This window comes from Nannospalax galili, unplaced genomic scaffold, assembly GCF_000622305.1.
Source record: "Nannospalax galili isolate Female #2095 unplaced genomic scaffold, S.galili_v1.0 scaffold229, whole genome shotgun sequence".
NCBI classification, from domain to species: Eukaryota; Metazoa; Chordata; class Mammalia; order Rodentia; family Spalacidae; genus Nannospalax; species Nannospalax galili.
In genome coordinates, this window is record NW_008360328.1 from 1,811,732 (window position 1) to 1,831,247 (window position 19,516).

The 19,516-nt window shown below is 40.5% G+C and overlaps 1 protein-coding gene across 1 annotated transcript in view; it reads left to right on the forward strand.

Moving 5' to 3' along the window:
* Nucleotides 1–802: 802 nt before the first annotated feature.
* The window catches only part of Arhgef12 (Rho guanine nucleotide exchange factor 12), a gene marked incomplete in the record, with an annotated part of 157,785 nt that continues 139,071 nt past the window's right edge, over nt 803–19,516 (forward strand). Inside the window, 1 exon segment of the mRNA XM_008826048.3 lies at nt 803–1,013. Within this exon segment, the coding sequence (XP_008824270.2) occupies nt 982–1,013 (32 nt within the window).

A 19,516-nucleotide genomic window follows, 5' to 3' on the forward strand; every position in this document is an offset into this window, starting at 1 on the left:
CGAAAAAGTCGGCGGGGGAGGGGACGGCTCCGCTTGCTCACTCGGTCGCTCGCTCGCGCCCGCCGCGCCGGGGCCGGGAAAACAGAACCGGAACCGGAACCTGCGCGCGCGCCCGCAGTGGTCGCACGGCCCCTCAGCGCTGGCGGCCTCCTCCGCCCTGCGCGCGCGTTCCCGGGAGGGCCCCTCAGGACCCCGGCGAGCCGGCCGTGCGCGCGGAGCCGCCGCCGCCGCTCGGGGGCCGGGCTTCAGGCCGGGCCGGACCGGGATCTTCCGCTCGTTGCGGGAACCGCCGCCCACCGGAGCGTCTGGGAGGAGCCGCGGCCGGCGTCCACTGCGGAAGAGTCGCGGCCTCCGAGGGATGAGCGGCCGCCCGCGGCGCTGAGACCTGGTCCCTGTCACCCCAGGCTGCCGGACGCTCGGCTCCCTCACCCGTGCGGCTCGACGGGCGCCCGGAGCTGCCGGAGGCGGCGCGGAGCACCACAGGGACCCCCGGCCCGGGGACATGGGGCGGAGCGAGCCCGGCGCCCGACGGCCGGAGACGCGGCCGAAGCTGTGGCCACGAGCGGCCGGCTGCCCCAGATAGAGAGCGCGGACCCAGGGCCCGGCAGACGCCCGTGCCCCTGCGGACCTCACCTCGGACTCGGGTGGAGCGACTCCGGGTTCCCTTCCCACGGTTCACGACTTCCCTGTGTGACGAAGTTTGCTCCCGGTGCCTTGTGGAGGATTTCTCCGGGCTCTGGCACTCGCCCTCTGGCCGACTTGCTCGGTTTAATTTGGGGAGATAACTTGTTTTGCTCCAACCCGCATCCCCTTACCTTGATCCCTTCCTATCGGATGTTCTAGATGACTGAATGGAGTTTTGAGTTGGACTTTTGTGTCCCTGCCGGAATTGGGTCTGATCCCAGAGCACTGGGGGTGGGGTGGAGGTGTTCCTGTAAAATGCAAGTTGGATAAAAAGAAGACCTCTCGCCAAGGGCCCCAATGAGTGGCACACAGTCTACTATCACGGACAGGTGGGTAATAGAGTGCGTGCCTTCTTCCCTACCCCTCCCCTATTTGGCCCCACGCAGCAGGGGACTCGCTGATTGCAGATTTGCCTTCGGCTAGTGCAATTGACAAGCGTAGGGAAGAGGCTTGTTTCGGAGCTGTGCAATTAGTCTAGGGCCGCTGCCAAGTTACCCGGTTGATTGAATTTGGAAATGGCAGTTTTTCGGGAGAGAAACTTTCCCCCCTGTTCTCAGAGGAAGGGGAGGGGAAACCGTGATTGTGGTTTTCTGTCGTGTGCTTTCCAATTGGGTTCTCCTCGTGGAACCAGAGCAAGGTCGTTTTGGGTGAAGGTCAGAGCCCGAGGTTGGTGGGTATTGGTGCATCATCTGGTTTACGCCTATCTGGTGATAGTTCTAGACACCTGCATTTTAGGAATTCCTGCCTGGGAACCTCGTTTTCAGCCTGCTGAGTGGTGATTTGTGAATTTGATCTCTTGTAAGTGTTGGCTTGCCCAGTGTTTAATTATTAATTACCTATTAAGTTTCCAGAATGTTGACATTACCAGTAAATCACAGGCTCTTGCTGGAGATAGTATCCAGGAGCTGAAGGAAATGAGGGGAAATAATGGGGCCTGCTTTTAATTATTCTTTTTTGCATTTCATCTTCCAGAAACCCTGGCATGTAAAGGATAGAAACCCTATGTCTGGATCAGGCATGGTAGATGGATTTTGTTCTAATCAGTGTTGCATGGTGATGTGGGTAGACTGTGTGGTCCAAGTCGAGTTCCTGACACTTAAAAGAGTTATTCTTTTGAGTAGGTTAATCTATGAAGGCAAATTAATTCCTTTAGCATATTCTGTCTTAATTTAATTATGACATTCAGTTCCATATTTTAACTTGTTGTGTTTTAAAAATCACCCTTCAAATTGTTATATCATTAAAAAAAGACCAAGTAACTGAAGCAGATGGCCAAAACTTTTGAAAAGTGGGATAGCAGTGCTCTGTCAGAAAGCTGTTTAATTCCTAATAAGAGAGTCTCTATTGTAAGACTCATTTGTTGATTTTTAAAGGGGCCAAATTCCATTATCAAACCATAACAGCTACTCCAGAAGCCGAACTTCCTTTTCCTGTTGATGCTTTCCAGTGTCACATGAATGTTCACCTAAAAGATTCCATTCAATATTTAAACTGCATTTATTCTGGGATACTTTGTTAAAGGAGTTTTCATTTTCAGTGAAAAAATTTCAGATTTTCCGAGAATATACTTTATGTCTGAGTGGAGAGGGTACTTTTGTTCTTTTGTTTTGTTTTGGGCCTTTCAGGGCGTTTTGTTTCTGAGAAGTCACTCGTGGATGCATGGATGACTGTTTTGATGGTTTGTTAAATTCTTGCCCTTTTTGAGAATGGTGGGCAAGTATCTTACAGGAACTGCTGTAGTCCTGCTTTTTATTGAGATATTGAGGTGTTTAATTTGTAGAAACAATTTAGAGCCATGGAAACATTCCACACATGTCATATAAAAGCACCCACTTAAGGATTTTTTTTCAGTTTTGCCTCTCAGATTTTCCTTCTTTTTCTAGTATCTTGGAAATAAAATCCTGAGAGTTGTGTCTTTTTTATAACAGCATATGAATATTCAATAACCATAGAATAAAAAAGATTTTTTAAAAAATGTATAGCTGTGCATTTTTGTGTGTAGATGTGTGCATGTGAATTGCATGTACCTGCAGAGGCCAGAAGGAAGTTTCAGATCCCCTGGAGCTGGAGATACAGGTTGTTATAAGCTGCCTGCCATGGGTGCTGGGAACCAAACTTGGGTCCTCTCAAGAGCAGTGTACACTCAACTGCTGAGCCATCTCTCCAGTCCAATCTTTATGCTTTTGAGATGGGTTCTTACTGTATGTCTCTAGCTACCACAGGTTCTTACTATGTCTCTGGCTACCCGGTACTTGGTATCACAGGCTGTAGCGTCCCAAATGGTGGCAGTCCTTCTGCCTCAGCTTACAGAGTCCTGGGTTTGCAGTGGTGAGCTCCTACACTGCAAGTTGCAGTTATTGAAAGCCTGCTCTTAGATATTTACATAACAACAGATATTTATGTAACCACAGTAGATGCACATTATATGAAGTCAAGTGTTGTAAAGTGTCTTTTAACAGGGCTGGGGGTGGTGGGGGTATTATGGGAGTTTGAAATTGATGAAGGGAAACAGTTTCAACAAATGTTAATGCTTTGTGGAGGTTGGGCCTAAATGATAACTTCTCAGTGCAGGTGTCTACCCAGTTGCTTTAGACAACTGAGCCATTTAAAACAGGCCCACACAAAGTTTTAAAACCCATGTAAATCCTGTTCTTTGTCAGGCACTATGTTAGGCATGAAAGATAAAGGATGAGCATTAAAGATTTTTTAAAAACTTACTTTATGTGTGTGAGTGTTTTGCCTGCTTGTGAGCACACCAGTGTCCTGAAATGCCTACAGAGGCCAGAAGAGGGCATTGGGTCCCCTGGGACTGGAGTTATAGCCAGTTGTCAGCCCCCGTGTAGGTGCTGGGAACTGGACCCCATCCTCCCCATGCAGCTTATTTTTTATTTTTTTATATTTTGGCTTTTTGAGACAGGGTCTCCCTGTAGCCCCCAGTGGCCTGGAGCTTACTATGTAGGCCAGGCTACCAACTCATTGCCTCCCAAGTGCTGGGATTAAAGGCATGTGGCCACCAGGCAGCTTTTTAATCTTAAATCCTTTTGGGACTGGAGAGATGACTCAATGGCTGAGGGCAGTGGTTTCAGTTCCCCGCACCCATATGGCAGCTAACAACCATCCATAACTCCAGTTCCAAGAGATACAACATCCCCTTCTGACCTCCTCGGGCATTGCACAACACAGGTACACTAACATACATGCAGGCAGTATACTCACAAATAATAATAATAATAATAATAAACCAATTAGTAATGTGTATGGGTAGGTCTTTGAGACAGTCTCAGTCTCTGGCCCAGGTTGGCCAAACTCCGAACCTTCTAGATTCTTCTGCTGTAGTCTGGCAGAGTTCTAGATTGCAGCCATGTTCCACCACATTGGGGTTAGCTAGTTTTGTTTTTTTTTTCTTTTTTTTTTTTTTTCCTCTTCTTCAAAATGAGAATTACTATGTGAGCACTACTTTTCTTTAAACTTGTCTTATTCCATAACTATAAAGCAACTCTTTCTCTTTAAGAGAGTAGTTCCTGATTTGAATGTATGCTGAGGTGAAATCTGGAAGTACTGGTTTAGTAGTATTTCTATGCCAGAGCAACTTAGCAGAGTTCTTCATATAGAATAACTTCTAGCTCCCTCTCAACCCAGTGTGCCTCACTTTTTTCTCACTGTCTTACTCCAATGCATAGTAGGTATATTTTGCTGATTCTAGGACTGTTGGCAAATTAATACTGCCAGTGTAGCTTTTCAGAGACCCTTTCAAGTTTGAAGTACTGTATGTGGTATGGCTTTGTTCTGTAGAGTGTGCAGAGCCCTCAGGCCAGCTGTGTGTGTTGGAGTTCTTTCATTGTGGTGCTTCTGACTACAGAGTCTGTCTGTCCTCAGTTGAAGTCAGACTAGCTGGTTTGGGCGTTGTTCTGTTTTGCAGTTTGTGGCAGGCGACACATGGCTGAACAAGATAAGAAGGGTTTTATTCTTGTGTTCGCGACGTGCTGGGGCTGGGATGGAATTCAGTTATGTTTAGGCTCTGATTGGTCACTTTGGATACTTAGAACTCTGTTACATCCTGTTACTATTTTGCAGTTAAATTAACACATTCTTTTGCTCCCTTTTCTTGCCCTTACTCCTTAACTCCCCAGCTCCTACTCTTTTTTAAAACTTAAAACTCAGCCTTTGTTGTTTTTATGTAGTATATCTGTAAAGTTTTAGGAAAAAAGGTCTTAAGTAGTTTATGGATGCTTTCCAGATGCTTGCTTATATGATCAGAAGACTAGAAAAGGGTTAGAAATGACTGATTGCCACTTTTCAGTCTGCATTAATTGCTGTATTCAGACCGAAAATACATCCTAATTGTTTCCAATCCTAGCTGGCTTTCTTCTGTCCTTGAGAGTGGGAGAGTCTATGGCACTGCCATTTCTTCTAAGTGGAGAAGAGAGAATACTCTTTCAGTGGATATAGTAAATGATTTCAGGCTTGATGCTGTAACAGGGAGTTTGTAGGGGTAGTAGGGTAGGAAGGTCATCAGGGTCTTTCTTGAAATACATGGATATTTGTTTTGTCTCGGGCTTACCAAGTTTGTTTTTAATTTGTAGGCTGACAAAAGTTTTTGATGTATTGGGATTTTCTTAGCACTGAATTTAGCTTTAGGCTTAACTTCTAGGCAAACTTTCAAAGTGAACAGGAAAGCTGTAACTTCATATATTCAGTGGTTAGAATTATCATTCATGATTTTTTTCCTGCCAAAGTTGCCTTGTAATTCTTTTGGTTAACAACAAAAACAAACTTCCTTATGTTTGTGTGCTATTTTCAGCGAGTAATTTCATCTGTAAATGAAATTATTTGTAACATTTTCTTATAAAAGTAAGTCATTTTCAAATATAAACTTGAAAGTGAGGCTAAGGTGCTAGCTTTGTATTGTTTTTGTCGTTTCTTAGTTTAGACTAAAATCTTGAGTCCTCTAATTGTACAGGAATCATACAGTTTTACATAGTCAACATGGAGAGTTCAATACAATTTTAAAGCTGTAATGAATGATTTTTTCTAATCATGTGGTTATTAAATTTAAAAAAATTTAAAAAAATATGGAGTTAGAGTCTTCTTGATTAAAAGCTTGTAAGGTGTTCAAAACTATTCAATGAATTGACAAGGGAAACTTATTTGAAATATTTAGAAATCACAAATACATTAGTGGTTTACAGTCATTAACATAGCACTGTATGACACTGAGTTGACACACAGGTGGCTTTTTAAAGAAAGTGGGAATTTTCAATTTAAAAAGTGAAATTTGAGGCAGTCATTCATGGAGTCCATTAATGGTAAGTTCACAGATTATTCGGACAAATTATTCTGTGGAACATAATGATTCTCAGCAAAGAATTGACCTAATCATGGTGGTTTCTAGTAAGAGGTGTCCAAAAACAGATATGACTTGCCTCCCAAATGGAGATGGAGCATAGAAACCACAGGATATTTTAATGGTTTTCCACAGGTAATTGGAGGGACCCTTTTGTGCCATAGTTGTCAGATAAAGTTACCAGATCTGTTTCTTGCTGGATGGGAAGTGTAGCTCAGTGGTAAGATGCTTGCCTGGCATGCATGAGGAGGCCCTGGGTTCTCCCTTTAGAACAGCAGGGAAAAATACTTACACAATTGCTCATCAACTAGAAAGTGACCAGACCATGTTTTTAGGAATAGGAAGCTTGACAATCTGGCCTCATCTGTTAACTTGGACTTGATGATTAATTATATGAGAATATGCTCCTTTCTTTCAGTAGTTAGGAGTCTATAAAGAATAGTGACTTAATAATTTTGCTTCCTTTTGAGTAAAATATTCTTTCATATGTATAGTGATATAATAATATTATTCTTTAATATTTATATTTTCAGTTTGGTGTATGGCAGATCATATTTCCATAATTTACTTTTTTGTTTTGTTTTTTGAGATAGGGTAGCCCCACCTGGTCTGGAACTTGCTATGTAGACCAAACTGGCCTTGATTTTATAGAGATCTATCTGCCTGCCTCTGCTTCCCCAGTGCTGGGATCAAAGGCCTGTGCCCTCATACCTGGCTATCATTCACTTTTAAATTTAAGCCAATTTATAATTAAGTTTATAAAACTGGGAAGATCAGATAAGACTTTTCCTATGCTAGGGAAGGAGCTCAGTGCTGAAGTGTGCCAGCCACGCTTTCTACCAGAGTTCTCCCCCAGCCTCAGCTGCGAGATTTTAATTGGGATTTTCTGGCTCTCAAGCCCCTCTGTTTTTCTTTTTTCTTGTCTTTTTTCTTTCTTTCTTTAAATTATTTTCTTTTTTACATATATTATTTTTTCTTCCCACCATTGTTTAGCAGCTTTCTAACCTCACCAAAGTAGAATAGGCTTTTTTTTTCCCCCCTTACAGGATGCTTTCTTTCTTATCTATTCTAACCTTAAATCTCTAGAGGATAAAGTTTTTGCCACTTCCTCAGGAGACTGAACAACACACTGATAGGTCTTGTGGTCTGGAAGCTTTTCCTGATCTTCAGCTCAAGCTTTTCTTTTAAGTTGTTCTGTTACTTGCGTATACTTGCTGTCCCAGGCTAAATAATGCTCCCCTCCCATTTCCAGTGTGTGACTGTAATGGCTCACATAGTTATCCATTGCTTTTTAACCACCCATTCTCTTCCCCTTACTTATTCTTTGTTTAACCAAGTTATGTTATATCTTGTTCCATTGTCTAAATGTCAGTTGGTGCCCCTCTTAATATTTTATTAGTGTTTCCCCACTTGGTCTACTAGTATAAAATGTGATATTCTATATGATTCATTTTCTAGAGAAGCAAGTTCCAACTCTAGTTTTACTGTGATTGAAGAAACTGATTTTCTCCAGGCATAGCCCCAGCCTCCAAATTACAGGTAGAGAGATTCGCCGCCCCCCCCCCCAAAAAAAGTATGTATAAAATTTTGTAGTCTTGGGATCAGACCTAGGCAAGCACTGAGCTACATTCTCTAGTCCTATGTTTGTTTTAGATAGCATTTAGAATGAATGTAAGAGATTGTACCAATCAAATGAAACAAACACATACAAACAACTTAATTACCAAATCAGCTAATTAAACAGTTACTCATGCTATAGGAGGCTTCTTTACAAAGTTTCTTTCAAATACACCCCAATACAACTAATATTCCAATTATGTGACCCAAAAAGTAGAACACAGAAATATTGCCAGGAGCCATGCTGATTGGAAGTCAGTCAGTGTAGACAAAATGTCTCTGGAGTAAGGAAGAGTTGGAGTTGTAGCTTTACTATAACATGGTAGGATTCTTCTGGAAATTGTTAATCTTCTTAGTGGTTTTGTTCAGTCTGTTACCTTAATTTGCTATCTTTGTTTTTTGAGACAGGGTCTCCTTGTAGTCCCAGCTGGCCTGGAATTCCCTGTGTAGACCAGGCTGGCCTCAAACTTACAAGAATCTACCTGTCTCTGCCTCCTTAGTGCTGAGATTAAAGGCGTGTGCCACAAAAAAATCTGCATAACATATTTTTGGTGTACATTTATTTGTCTCTTTATTTTAATTTTTGTTGTTCGACAGTTTGACATTTATGCAGTGAATTTTAGTCATTTTCACTCTCCTCAACCTTCCCATCATCTGCTTTTCTCAACCTCCCCTATTATTGTCTCTGCCCTCAGGCAGATCTCTTGTGAGTTTGAGGCCAGCCTGGTCTACATAGCGAATTCCAGGCCAGCTGGGGCTACAGGGAGACCCTGTCTCAAAAAAACAAACAAAAAAAGGAATAGGTCTTCAATACTTTGTAGTAATTATCTGATAGACTAGAGTACTGTGAAAATTTAAATTATATTTACTTTCTTGGATCTGGAAAGATGATCCAGAAGAGCCTGGATTGCTGGTACAGAAGACCTGAGTTTTGATTCCCAACACCCTTGCTGGGCAGTAGTATACAACCTCCTACAACTCCAGCTCCAGGGAGCATTTACAGGAATTCCAGGACTCACAATGCCTCTGGCTTCAGGCGTCTGCACTCATGTGCACATACCTACATGCAGACACATACACGTAATTCAAAATATAATAAAAATAAAATTTAAAAGACATTTTACTTTATTGTATTTATAAGTTAATAATGAAAACAAAAGATAGTAACAGAAGTATATATTTAAATTATAAGATATGTAAGGTTAAGAGCTCTTTAGTGTTTTATTAGTAGACTTTTTCTTTGATTCTTACTTAGTCTAATATTTAAAAAGCTATCCTTGGTCTTTTGTATTTTGCTAATCATTTTTGAATTTTGGAAGCATACCAGAATTAAAGCATTTTATTTTTTCGACTTAGAATGTGGAGAAGATGGGGCTGGAGAGATGGCTCAGCTGTTGGAGGCTCAGGCTCACAACCTAGACATGGAGAATGTGGGGAGTATCAAGATAGCCACGTGTGTGATAGGTGTTTGTAAGAAGCTTGTTAAGCGAATGCTTTGAATAATGTTTAGGTTTTGATCTTCTGATGGTGCTGGAAGTCAGATGCTGCTCTCAAAGTGCATAGGCATGTACTGTTGACTGTTAGTGAAAGAAGAAACACGTTGTTCCCTAATTAAATTCACGTGCACCAGTGCAGCACAGAGTCTAGAGTACTTGCTAGTACTTAAGAGTATTCTTGTCATACCCTAAACAGGATCTTTTACTAATTCAGATGCTGATTCCTGATTTTTAAAATCAGTTACATGACAGGCCCAGGTGACTTTCCAGTGTTTAGAAACAAGCAAATCTAAAAGCCAATAAAAAATTGTTTCTCTAGCTTGGGACCGCTAATAACAATTCACACAGAAATTGGAAATAGCCAAGAGTCTGTAGTAGTGGTACATACCTGTAATCCTAACATTTGGAGGCTGAGGCAGGAGGATCTTGAGTCCTAGACTAGCCTGGGGTACATAGTAAGATTGTGTCTCAAAGAGAAAAGAGGGAGGGAGGGAACCTGCTTAGAATTAGCCATTTATCACACTGTGCTTTATTTTGACATTATAAAGTATATCATTATTAAAGATGCTACCTTTTAGCTATGTTTTTGGTCAAATTACATTATAAATGCTGCTTTTCAGTTTGTATATTCAGTATATCAAAGAGAATTTTATAGGTCTTTCATGGACTCCGAAAATGTCGATAATTATATTGTATGAAAAGCAGAACATCTGAAGGAATTATCCTGGAAATTGATCACATAATGCAGGCTGTGGCTATCAGAAAAGTAAAATATGCCTAAATATACTTAAATACACATAGGAAATCCTGCTGAGTGTATTGCCCATAGATTTTAGATGGGTTATCTGCCTCTTCCAGACACACACTGATGTGTTGAGGTTTGCCTGATGTTGTCTCTGTGGTTTACTCAAGAGGAAGTGGTTCTTGTGGGTGAAGGTCTGGCCCTTTTGGAGGTTGTTGGTGGCACATGCACTGTCAGCTTATTTCCTGTTTTATTGGCTGCTTGGGCTAGACCCTCTCAGGGCAAGTGCTGCTGAAGGGGTATTTAAGTATTTTGTGGCAGCTGGTTAGGTGTTACAATACTGTATAATACCTACTTCTCAGGTGATGTGAGGGTTAAATTGATATTTGTAAAGTGTTTTGAGATTCTAGGATGAAAAGTGCAGGCATGCTTCTAATTGTATTTGCAGGTTATTGCTATGTTCAGATACTGCTTAGTTGCAGTAAAAACATGTTCACGTGATAAAGTGTTATTTTACTGAACTTGATTTCTGTAACTATTCAAGTGTTTTTTAATCATAAGAGTCATATTAGAATTTTTCCTCTCTGGGGCTAGGGCAATGGCTCAGTTGGTAAAGTGCCTGCCATGTAAGTGTGAGAATCTAAGTGTGGATCCCCAGCACCCATATAAAAGCTGGGGGCCAGCAGCAGGCATCTGTAAGCCCCAGCATGGGCGGGGGGGCGGTTCTCATTTGTCAGCCAGCCTAGCCAATCATTGAGCTCCAGGTTTAATAAGAAACCCTGTTTCTAAGCCTTCAAGATGGCTTACCAGGTAAAGGTGCTTGCCACAAAGCCTGAGGACCTAAGTTCAATCCCTGGGCCCCACATGAGGAAAGGAAAGAACTGACTTCCAAGAGTTGTCCTCCAATCCCCACACCTGTGCTGGGACACTCATGCCCCCCAACCCTCCAAACTAAATAAATAAATGTATTTTTTCAAAAAAATTAAAGAGACCCTGTCTCAAAAAATAAGGTGGAGAGCAGTCAAGGAAGATGCTCCAAATTGATCTCTGATCTCCACATGTATAAGCACTCACACAATGTAGTACACCATCACAAATAATTTTTCTCTTCCAACTCTAATTTTTATGCTGCTTGAGTGAATTTAGAGAAGTGGTAGATACCTTGTCTGTAGTGTTGGTGAAGGCTGGATCACAAAATTTAACACTCAGCAAGCTACTTCATAGTTTAACTGGAATACTAAAGAAATGAAATGGAGGAAATTTCCTTTTGAGATCAGTAACTTTACCATCCATACACAAGTCTATATTTACTTTTGTTGAAACCTAAAAGTGAGCAGATTTGTAGAATTGAATGCCCTGTGTGTGTGTATACACATATTTCTCTTTGGCATTTAGCCCTTGACATTTTTAAAAAGTGATAGTATTTGGTGTACAGAGAGTTAGTCCTTCCCTTTCCCTCCTTCCATCCCTCCCTCTGTCCCTCCCTCCCTCCCTCTCTCCCTCCCTCTCTCTCTTTTTTTTTCTTGACAGGGTCTCCCTGTAGCCTCAGATCACCTAGAACTTGCCAAGTATACCAGGTTGACCTTTCTGCCTCCTGAGTGCTGGAGTTAAAGGTGTGTGCTACCATGCCTGGTGAGAGTTTCTTTAAATCTTAAATTGCCAGCTAATTTTGAGCAGGATAGTTTTTACTTATTTTTAAGTTGTTACTTGCTTTATTATATTCTTAGTATGGGTAAGCATAAGGAAGAAAAAAAATAAGTGATCCAGTTACCTAGATGCTGCTGCTCAGGTTCAAAATGCATGCACCACCCCTACCCCGTCCTCCGCATGCAGTTTGAGGTAGGGAGAGGATAGGATTATGAATTTAAGCCATATATAATGGCATAAAGTAAGTTTTCTTGTTGTCTTAGCTTATTCTCACACCCCTATTGGTTCTCAGACAGACTAGACAGAGGCAACCATATTTAAAAGCTTTTCCCCTCCCCCCGTTTCTCTTCTCTCCCCACCCTGCCCTCCTCTCCTCTCCTTTCCCCTCTCCTCTCCTGTGGACAAGGTCTTGCTACACAGTTCAGGGTAGTCTTGAACTCAATCCTCTTGTCTCTTCTCTTGAGTACTATAATTACAAGTGTGTACCACCCTTGGCTCCACCAAATATTTTAAAACCATATCAGCCTATCATTTTAATATTCTGTGCCTCTGTCCCATAGTAGTAGGTGTTGTCTCTCGGCTCTTGCATGACCTACATGCTGCCATAGCAAACCTCAGGATCTCCGTGTCTGTTGTGGAATGGCTGCACTATCACTTCATGGGTCTTATTTTGAAGCCTGGTGGAAGAAACATCCCTGGTCTGAAATACGCTGTTATGGTGGTAGAAAGAAAGAACAAGAAACTGAGGGAAGTTGTATGGTTACTCTTAAAGCTTTCGTTTAGTCATGGCATACCAGCTCACAAGACACAAGGCAGAATGGGAAAGTTCCTTGTCAGTGGGGTAGGGATGTGTATTCCCATAGGTGGTAACTCATAAGGCTATTTAATCCTTTTAAGGAGGGAAAATAGAAGTTGGGTAATTAACAGTAATATAGTCTTACCACAGGAGGTGCTTAATAAATGCTTGTTATATAGGTTGTTTAGAGTCTATGATAGTTTTAGTTTGGCCTCTTAAATGGAAAACTTCAAACATACAAAAGTACGAACAGTGGTATATTGAACCTCCATGTTCTCTTATTAGCTTCAGCAGTGATGAGTGTGTGGACTGTCTTGGTTCTTCTGTTTCCTTCCCCTCCCTCCTCATGGAATTATATTGAAGCTTCTGAATATCATGTCAAAAGTGAATACTTCACTAAGAATTTCTATTTAGCCTGAAATCGTGACTTACAGAACATCCTCACTGCCTAATAATTCAAGATAATAGTATTGGGACACAATATTCATGTGGTGAGTTTGATGCCAGAACTTGTTTCTGGAGGAGGCTTAGCACAGAATCTACTTTTTTAGCCTCCTCTTTACTCCACTTTAGTGTGTGTGTGTGTGTGTGTGTGTGTGTGTGTGTGTGTGTAACAGAAGTAGGTAATTAACTTCTGGAAAAAAAATAACATTGCAACATTTGATTTGTAGGTCTCATTGAGCTTATGTTGGAATTGAAAGGAATCCTAGCTCTTGACTTCTGGGAGTTCAATCAGTGGTATCATTTGATCTGGTGAGGAACATCATAATCTCCTATGAAAGTCCTGTGCTCACCTATACTACTAGTTTTGCAGAGAAAAGATCTATCACATCCTTAAGGCAATCCTAACGATAATACAATTAAAGTACAGGAATCTAATTTTAATTTAGAAATCATTAAAACTACCCACATCTGCTCAGGTTAATGAATCTGAGGGCCTTTGAGCCTCCATTTCAGCACAAGATGTCAGTGTAATCAATAAGTGTGTCATTTCTGTGGTATAGGGAATAAGGCATTTGTTATACATATAGGATCATTTGGGGTGGAAATAGTGGGAAGCAAATTAAAGAGATAATTCCTTCTATAGTTTGTAGCTTATGGCATGTGACAGTTGTGCCATTGAATAGTGTTTAACATAGTTTAGTGACTAATTAAATTATTATATATAACATGGTAGAAATAGTATACTATTATTAAAATAATTTTCTTTTGACTGGTTTCTTTTTTTTTTTTTTTTTTTTCCTGGTCTTTTTGAGATACGGTCTTACTGTAGCCACAGCTGGCCTGGAACTCACCATGTTGACCAGGCTGGCTGGTCACAGAGATCCATTAGCCTCCGCCTCCCAAATGCCAGGATTAAAGGAGTATGCCACCACGCCTGGCTCTTAACTTACCTCTTATCTCTGTGTAGACACTTAAAGTAGTCTTCATAGGTATGGGAATAGCTTTGGTTTTCTTTAATTATGTTATTAATTAATTTCAGAATCCATATAAAGAACTACAGTTGCAAATGGCTTTTATTGGCTTAAAGAAAATAATTTAAATTTGAGTTTTTCTTGCTGTTGAATTGGTGTTGGTTGCTCAGAACAGAATCTTTATTCTGTTTAAAATATAAATAAGTAGGGGCTGGAGAGAATGGTTCAATGATTAAGAGCACTGGCTGTTCTTTCAGAGGGCCCAGTTTGGTTTCCAGCATCCACGTGGCAGCCATCAGTTGTTGGCTTTACCTCCAGTTCCAGGAGATCTGACACCCTCTTCTGGCCTCTGGTACACTTACATGCAGGTAAAACATACACATAAAATAAAAAAATATGTTTATGTAAGTAAATTTTATCTATGATGAGTCATTTTTTGATGTGCTGTTCTTATTATTTGTATGTTGTTGCATTACAATTGAAAACATTAGTCTTCAGAGATAATAGCTGTCAATATTCTTGTCAGGATAATAGTACTTTGAGTGCATTTTAGTTTCATTTGCTCCTGGCCTATTTGGAAAAGGTTTGTGGTTTCTTGTTACTGTATTTACCCAGAAATTCTACATGATTAGAATTCTTGAGGTAGAGCGGGTATGTAGCCTGGATGTGAGCAGCGAGGAAGCAGGGTGCCTCACCCTGCCATTCCAGCTTTCACAGAACTGCAACACTTCCTTTCTAAAAATAGGAATTAAGCCAGGTGTTACATGGATGAATATTGGTAATATGACTTTTGTCAGTGATAAAAAATAGCTTTTGAGGGAAACGATCTTTCAGCCTTGAACCTGCGTGAATATATTTATTTTTGCTTTTTGCACATGTAAGATGATCAATAGAAGGAAACTTAATCAGGCAGGTGTTGAGAAGAGCTTGAGTTTTCGTGTGTCAGATTTGTTCTGATACTAGCTAAGAGACCTTAGGCAAATTTTCTTTTCTGAATAGTAGTTTAATTTTTTCATCTGTAAAAAATGGGAATAAATAAAATGGTTGTGATGACTCATGCCCGTAATCCCAACATTCAGGAGACAGGAGGATTGGTACAAGTTTGACCAGCCCAGCCAGCCTGAGCACCATAGTGAATTCTATGTCATCTTGGGCTACAAAATGAGGTCCTGAATGGGGGAGTAGGGGAGAGAAAGAGAAGGATAGAGAGAGAGAGAGCGGGGAGAAGGGAGGAGAGTGGGGAGGGGAGAGAAATAGCTTACAATGTGAAGACTGAGGATGCCTCTAAGTGCCTAGCATAGAATAAGAGGTCAGTAAGTTATGGTTACTGTGACTGTTTAGACCTCAAAAATCATGTTTTCCTAAATTTTACTTTTCTATGCTTGTAAAATGATTTTGAGTTACATGTATTTTCAGGTTTTTTCCCCTTGCCTATGATAATATTTAATTTTATATTTCAAAATTTAAATTTACAATTAGAAATAGTTTTAGAAGTGATAAGTTTTTAAAAAGATAGTCATTTCAATGTAGCTTGTAAAAGCAGTAACATTTCCCGGAATAAAGTGGATAAAATATTTAAGATTTGCAGTCAACTCTTTTTTTGGTCATGGGTGTTGAGACACGGTCTAAGTATGTAGCCTAGGCTGGCCTCAAAATCAGCCAGCCTGCTTCAGTCTCTTGAGTGCTGAGATTACAGTCACCTTTGCTTGGCAGCCAACTTTGATGTTTTGTTTTGGGTTCTTTTATTGAGACTAGGTCCATGCTGTCCTAGAATTCCTCATCCTCCTGTCTCATCCCCCCTCCTGAGTGCTAGGATTATAGTTGTGTTCCACCATGCCTGATGGCAGTCAACTTTTAAATCTGCTTTTACTTACTCAGAATTTGTGCTGTTCTATATTTACTAACATTAGTTCATTCATTTATTCATTTATTCAGTAAATATTGACGGCCTGCTCTATGTAGATAATTTTTTTGGTGATAATTTTGAGCTTTTGCTACCTACTTAGTTGCATCAATAATTTAAGAAACTTGTCTATAAGAGTCATATGTATTGGTTGATGCTGAAAATTGAGGCAAGAAGTCACTTTTGTTGTTTTCTGAGATGAGATTTTGTCATGCTGCTCAGGCTGACTTGTATTGCTGGGCCCATCCTCCCAGTTGTAGGCTTAAGGACACATTTTTATTTGGGGAAATAATGATATAAAGTAATATGATTAAATTGATTTTATTTTTCAAGTTAAAAATTACTATGGTTACTTCCTATCATATCCTGTCCTTTTTCTTTTTCTTTAATTACATTTAAGTGAATTAAATAAACTAAAAGGAACTGAAGTAGCATTGGTATAAGTTGAATTTTTTTTTTCCTTTTCCTTTTTGGATTTTTGAGGTAGGATCTCACTTGTAGCCCAGTCTGGTCTCCTTTTGTAGCAATCCTTTTTCAAGCAGTAGGATTACAGGTGTGGGCATCACACCCCATAGATGTTTAATGGATGTTCATTTGCTTTTGTTAGGCTGGTTTTTTGAGATAGGGTCTTGCATATGTAACCCTGACTGGCCTAGAACTTGCTATGTAGACCAGACCGTCCTTAAAATTTCAGCAATCCTCCTATCTCTGCCTCATTAAGTATAGGTGTATACCACCATGCCTGACTAATACTGGTATTTTGAGGCAGTCTTACACTGTCGTCCAGTATAACCTTGAATTTGAGCCAGCCCTCTTTCCTCAGCCTTCTGAATTCTGGGATTACAGGCATGATCCACCATACACCTAGCTGCTCATTGCTTTTGGATTAGGCATTAAAGGAGACTCCACCCATTGATCTCTTTCAGTTAGTAAGTCCCTTATGCCTACATTTTGTGCATCCAGTGACAGTGTGGTAAGTGCAATAGTAATATGGCCAGCCAGTGAGGGATTCTGGAAGTCACAGTAGTTTGATTAATAAGGTAGTGTTTAAAACATGATGATTTGTTGCTCTGCTTTAGATTTTGAAAGGTGACAAGGTATGATCTAGTTGAAAATGAACATTTAAAAACAAAATTTAGCCAGCCATGGTGGTATACCCCTTTAATCCCAACACTTGGGAGGCAGAGCCAGACTGATCTCACAGAGATCAAGGCCAGCTTGGTCTATGTAGTAAGTTCCAAGCCAACTGGGGCTACAGGAAGACCCTGTCTCCAAAAAAAAGTACCCTTAGAAACTTGGAAGGTAGGAAACAATCTTATATTTATCAAGTATAAAACCCTGGGCCCTGATTTAGGTACTGTCTGTACATTATCTTTTTAATCTTTTCAATTATGTTTAGTTTGTATTTTCTACCATTTGAAGATGTAATTGTCGAGGCTGGAGAGATGGCTCAGCAGCTAAAAGTGGTAGCTACTCTTGCAGAGGACATGGGTTCAGTTTTTGGCACCCACAGCAGGTAGCTTATAACCACCTGTAACTCCAGTGCCAGGGGATCCAATGACCTCTGGCCTCTGTGGGCATCTGCACACATGGTGCACATAAGCTCATGTAAGTGCATGGGTGCACATGTGCGTGCGCACAAATAAAAATGATAAATCTTTAAAATGGAACTGTCACTTTTGTTGGAGCTACAGACTTAACCTAAATCATAAAACATTGCTACTTTTAATCTTCATGTCTTCTTTGTAAATGCTTTTTTTCCCAATTACTGAAATATTGCAGCATGTTGGGAAGAATACAGCATTCAAAGATTTGTTTTATTTATTTAATGTGTATGTGTGTTTGCCTGTGTGAATTTATGTGCACTGTGTGCGTGCAAGAGCTCATGGAGGCCAGAAGAGGGCATCGATTCCCTACAACTGGAGTTACAGGTGGTGGTGAGCTTCCCTGTAGGTGCTGGGAACTGAATTCAGGTCCTCTCTAAAGATATTTTATTTATTATTTTTATTTTATATGTATGAGTGTATCGCCTGCTGTGTGTAAGTGCACCTGTGTGATGCAGGGCCCACACAGGTCAGAAAAGAGCATTGGATCTCCTGGAACTGGAGTTACAGATGGTTGTTAGCCACCATGTGGATGCTGGGAACTGAACCCAGATCCTCTGCAAGAGCAGCCAGTGCTCTTAACCACGGAGCCATCTCTCTAGCCCTGTTTGTTATTTTTTAAAATTAACCTTTTAAACTATATATATATGGTTTTTTTTTTTTTTTTTTTTTTTCCGGTTTTTTTGAGACAGGGTCTCCCTGTAGCCCCAGCTAGCCTGGAACTTACTGTGTAGACCAGACTGGCCTTGAACTCAGAGAGGTCCGCCTGCCTCTGCCTCCCCAGTGCTGGGATTACAGGTGTGCGCCACCATGCCTGGCCTTATAATTTTTTATAATATGTTTTTAAGTAACTGCAGAAAATCTTGAAGTTAGTAGATAGTTACCTTAAAAACAGAAACTCACGAGTGAAGTAAGAAGTTCTAGGTAAAGGCTGCAGATCAGTTATTTCAGAATTTCACCATGTCTAAAATTTATGCAGAGATGTAGTGTAGAAAGGCAATGCTCTTAGAAGCATTCTTGTACATGCAGAGACATTACAGCCCTTAGGGAGAGCTACAGACCATGTGCCTTGCAGACTTCTGGGAAGCTGCTTTTTCCCATGCTCACAGCCTCCCTGTGAGGTAAAGTTCTGTTCATTTTGCATAAATATTTACCATATCTTGTTTTAGCTAGCATTGCTTCCTCATGCTGTTAACAGTAAGAAGATCCTTGCTTATCCAATTTGAAAAATTTGCTGTTATCAATATGACTAATCTGGAGAACGTTCTGTTGTCTTGGAAGACTGATGAAAAGGTCAAATTAGAGGGCTGGGGGTATAACTTAGTGCTAGAGTGTACCTAGCATGTACCAGGCCCTAAGTTCAATCCCTAGAACAACAAAAAGTCTGAATTGGAGAAATAACAAGGGTAAACTACCACTTATGCTCAATTGATTAAATAATTTAGTTATTATAGGTATTTTCCATATATTTTTTATAGTTTATTTTTATTTTTGTGTATGTGTATGTGTGGGTCCCAGAAGAAGGTATTGGATCCCCTGGAACTGGAATACAGGTGGTTGTGAGCAGCCTCATGTGGGTGCTGGGAATTGAACTCTGGTCCTCTGCAGGAACAGCAAGCCATCTCTCCATCCCCTCCATATTTTATTTTTAAGATGAAGTTACTTGCCATGCAAACAGCATAGATTTGTCTTGTTACAGTTAACAAATTATTATCACTTTCTTATGCTTACTTAAAATTTAAAACATATAATGTGTGTATGTGTGGGCACATGAGCCACAGCATGTATGTGGAGGTCAGGGGACAACTTTGTGTAGTCAGTTCTCTGCTTCCACCTTTATGTACGGTCCAGCAATTGAACCCAGGTGGCCAGGCTTTATGCAGCAAACACCTTTACCTGCTGAACCATTTTGCTGGCCCTGATGTTTACTTTTTGAGAGGAATCATTTACATTTGCATTTACTGTATTTTTTTTTTACAAGTGTTTGCCTATTTAGTAACAGTTACTGGCTTCTCTGTCCTAGGTTCTTCATGGAGGTTGTAGTTAATTCATATAATAACCCAACAAGGCGCATGTTATTCTAATTTCACAGACGAGAAAAGTCCTTTAGATTCAAAGACGTGAATTGACTGGTTTAGTGCCTCCTAGCTAAAAAATTTTTAACTAGGCTTAAAATCCACGTCTTTCAACTTTTGGTTCAGTTTACTTGGTACTGCACACACTTTTGGTAGCTATCTCTGTGTGTACTTAGGTAATATAAATAGAAAG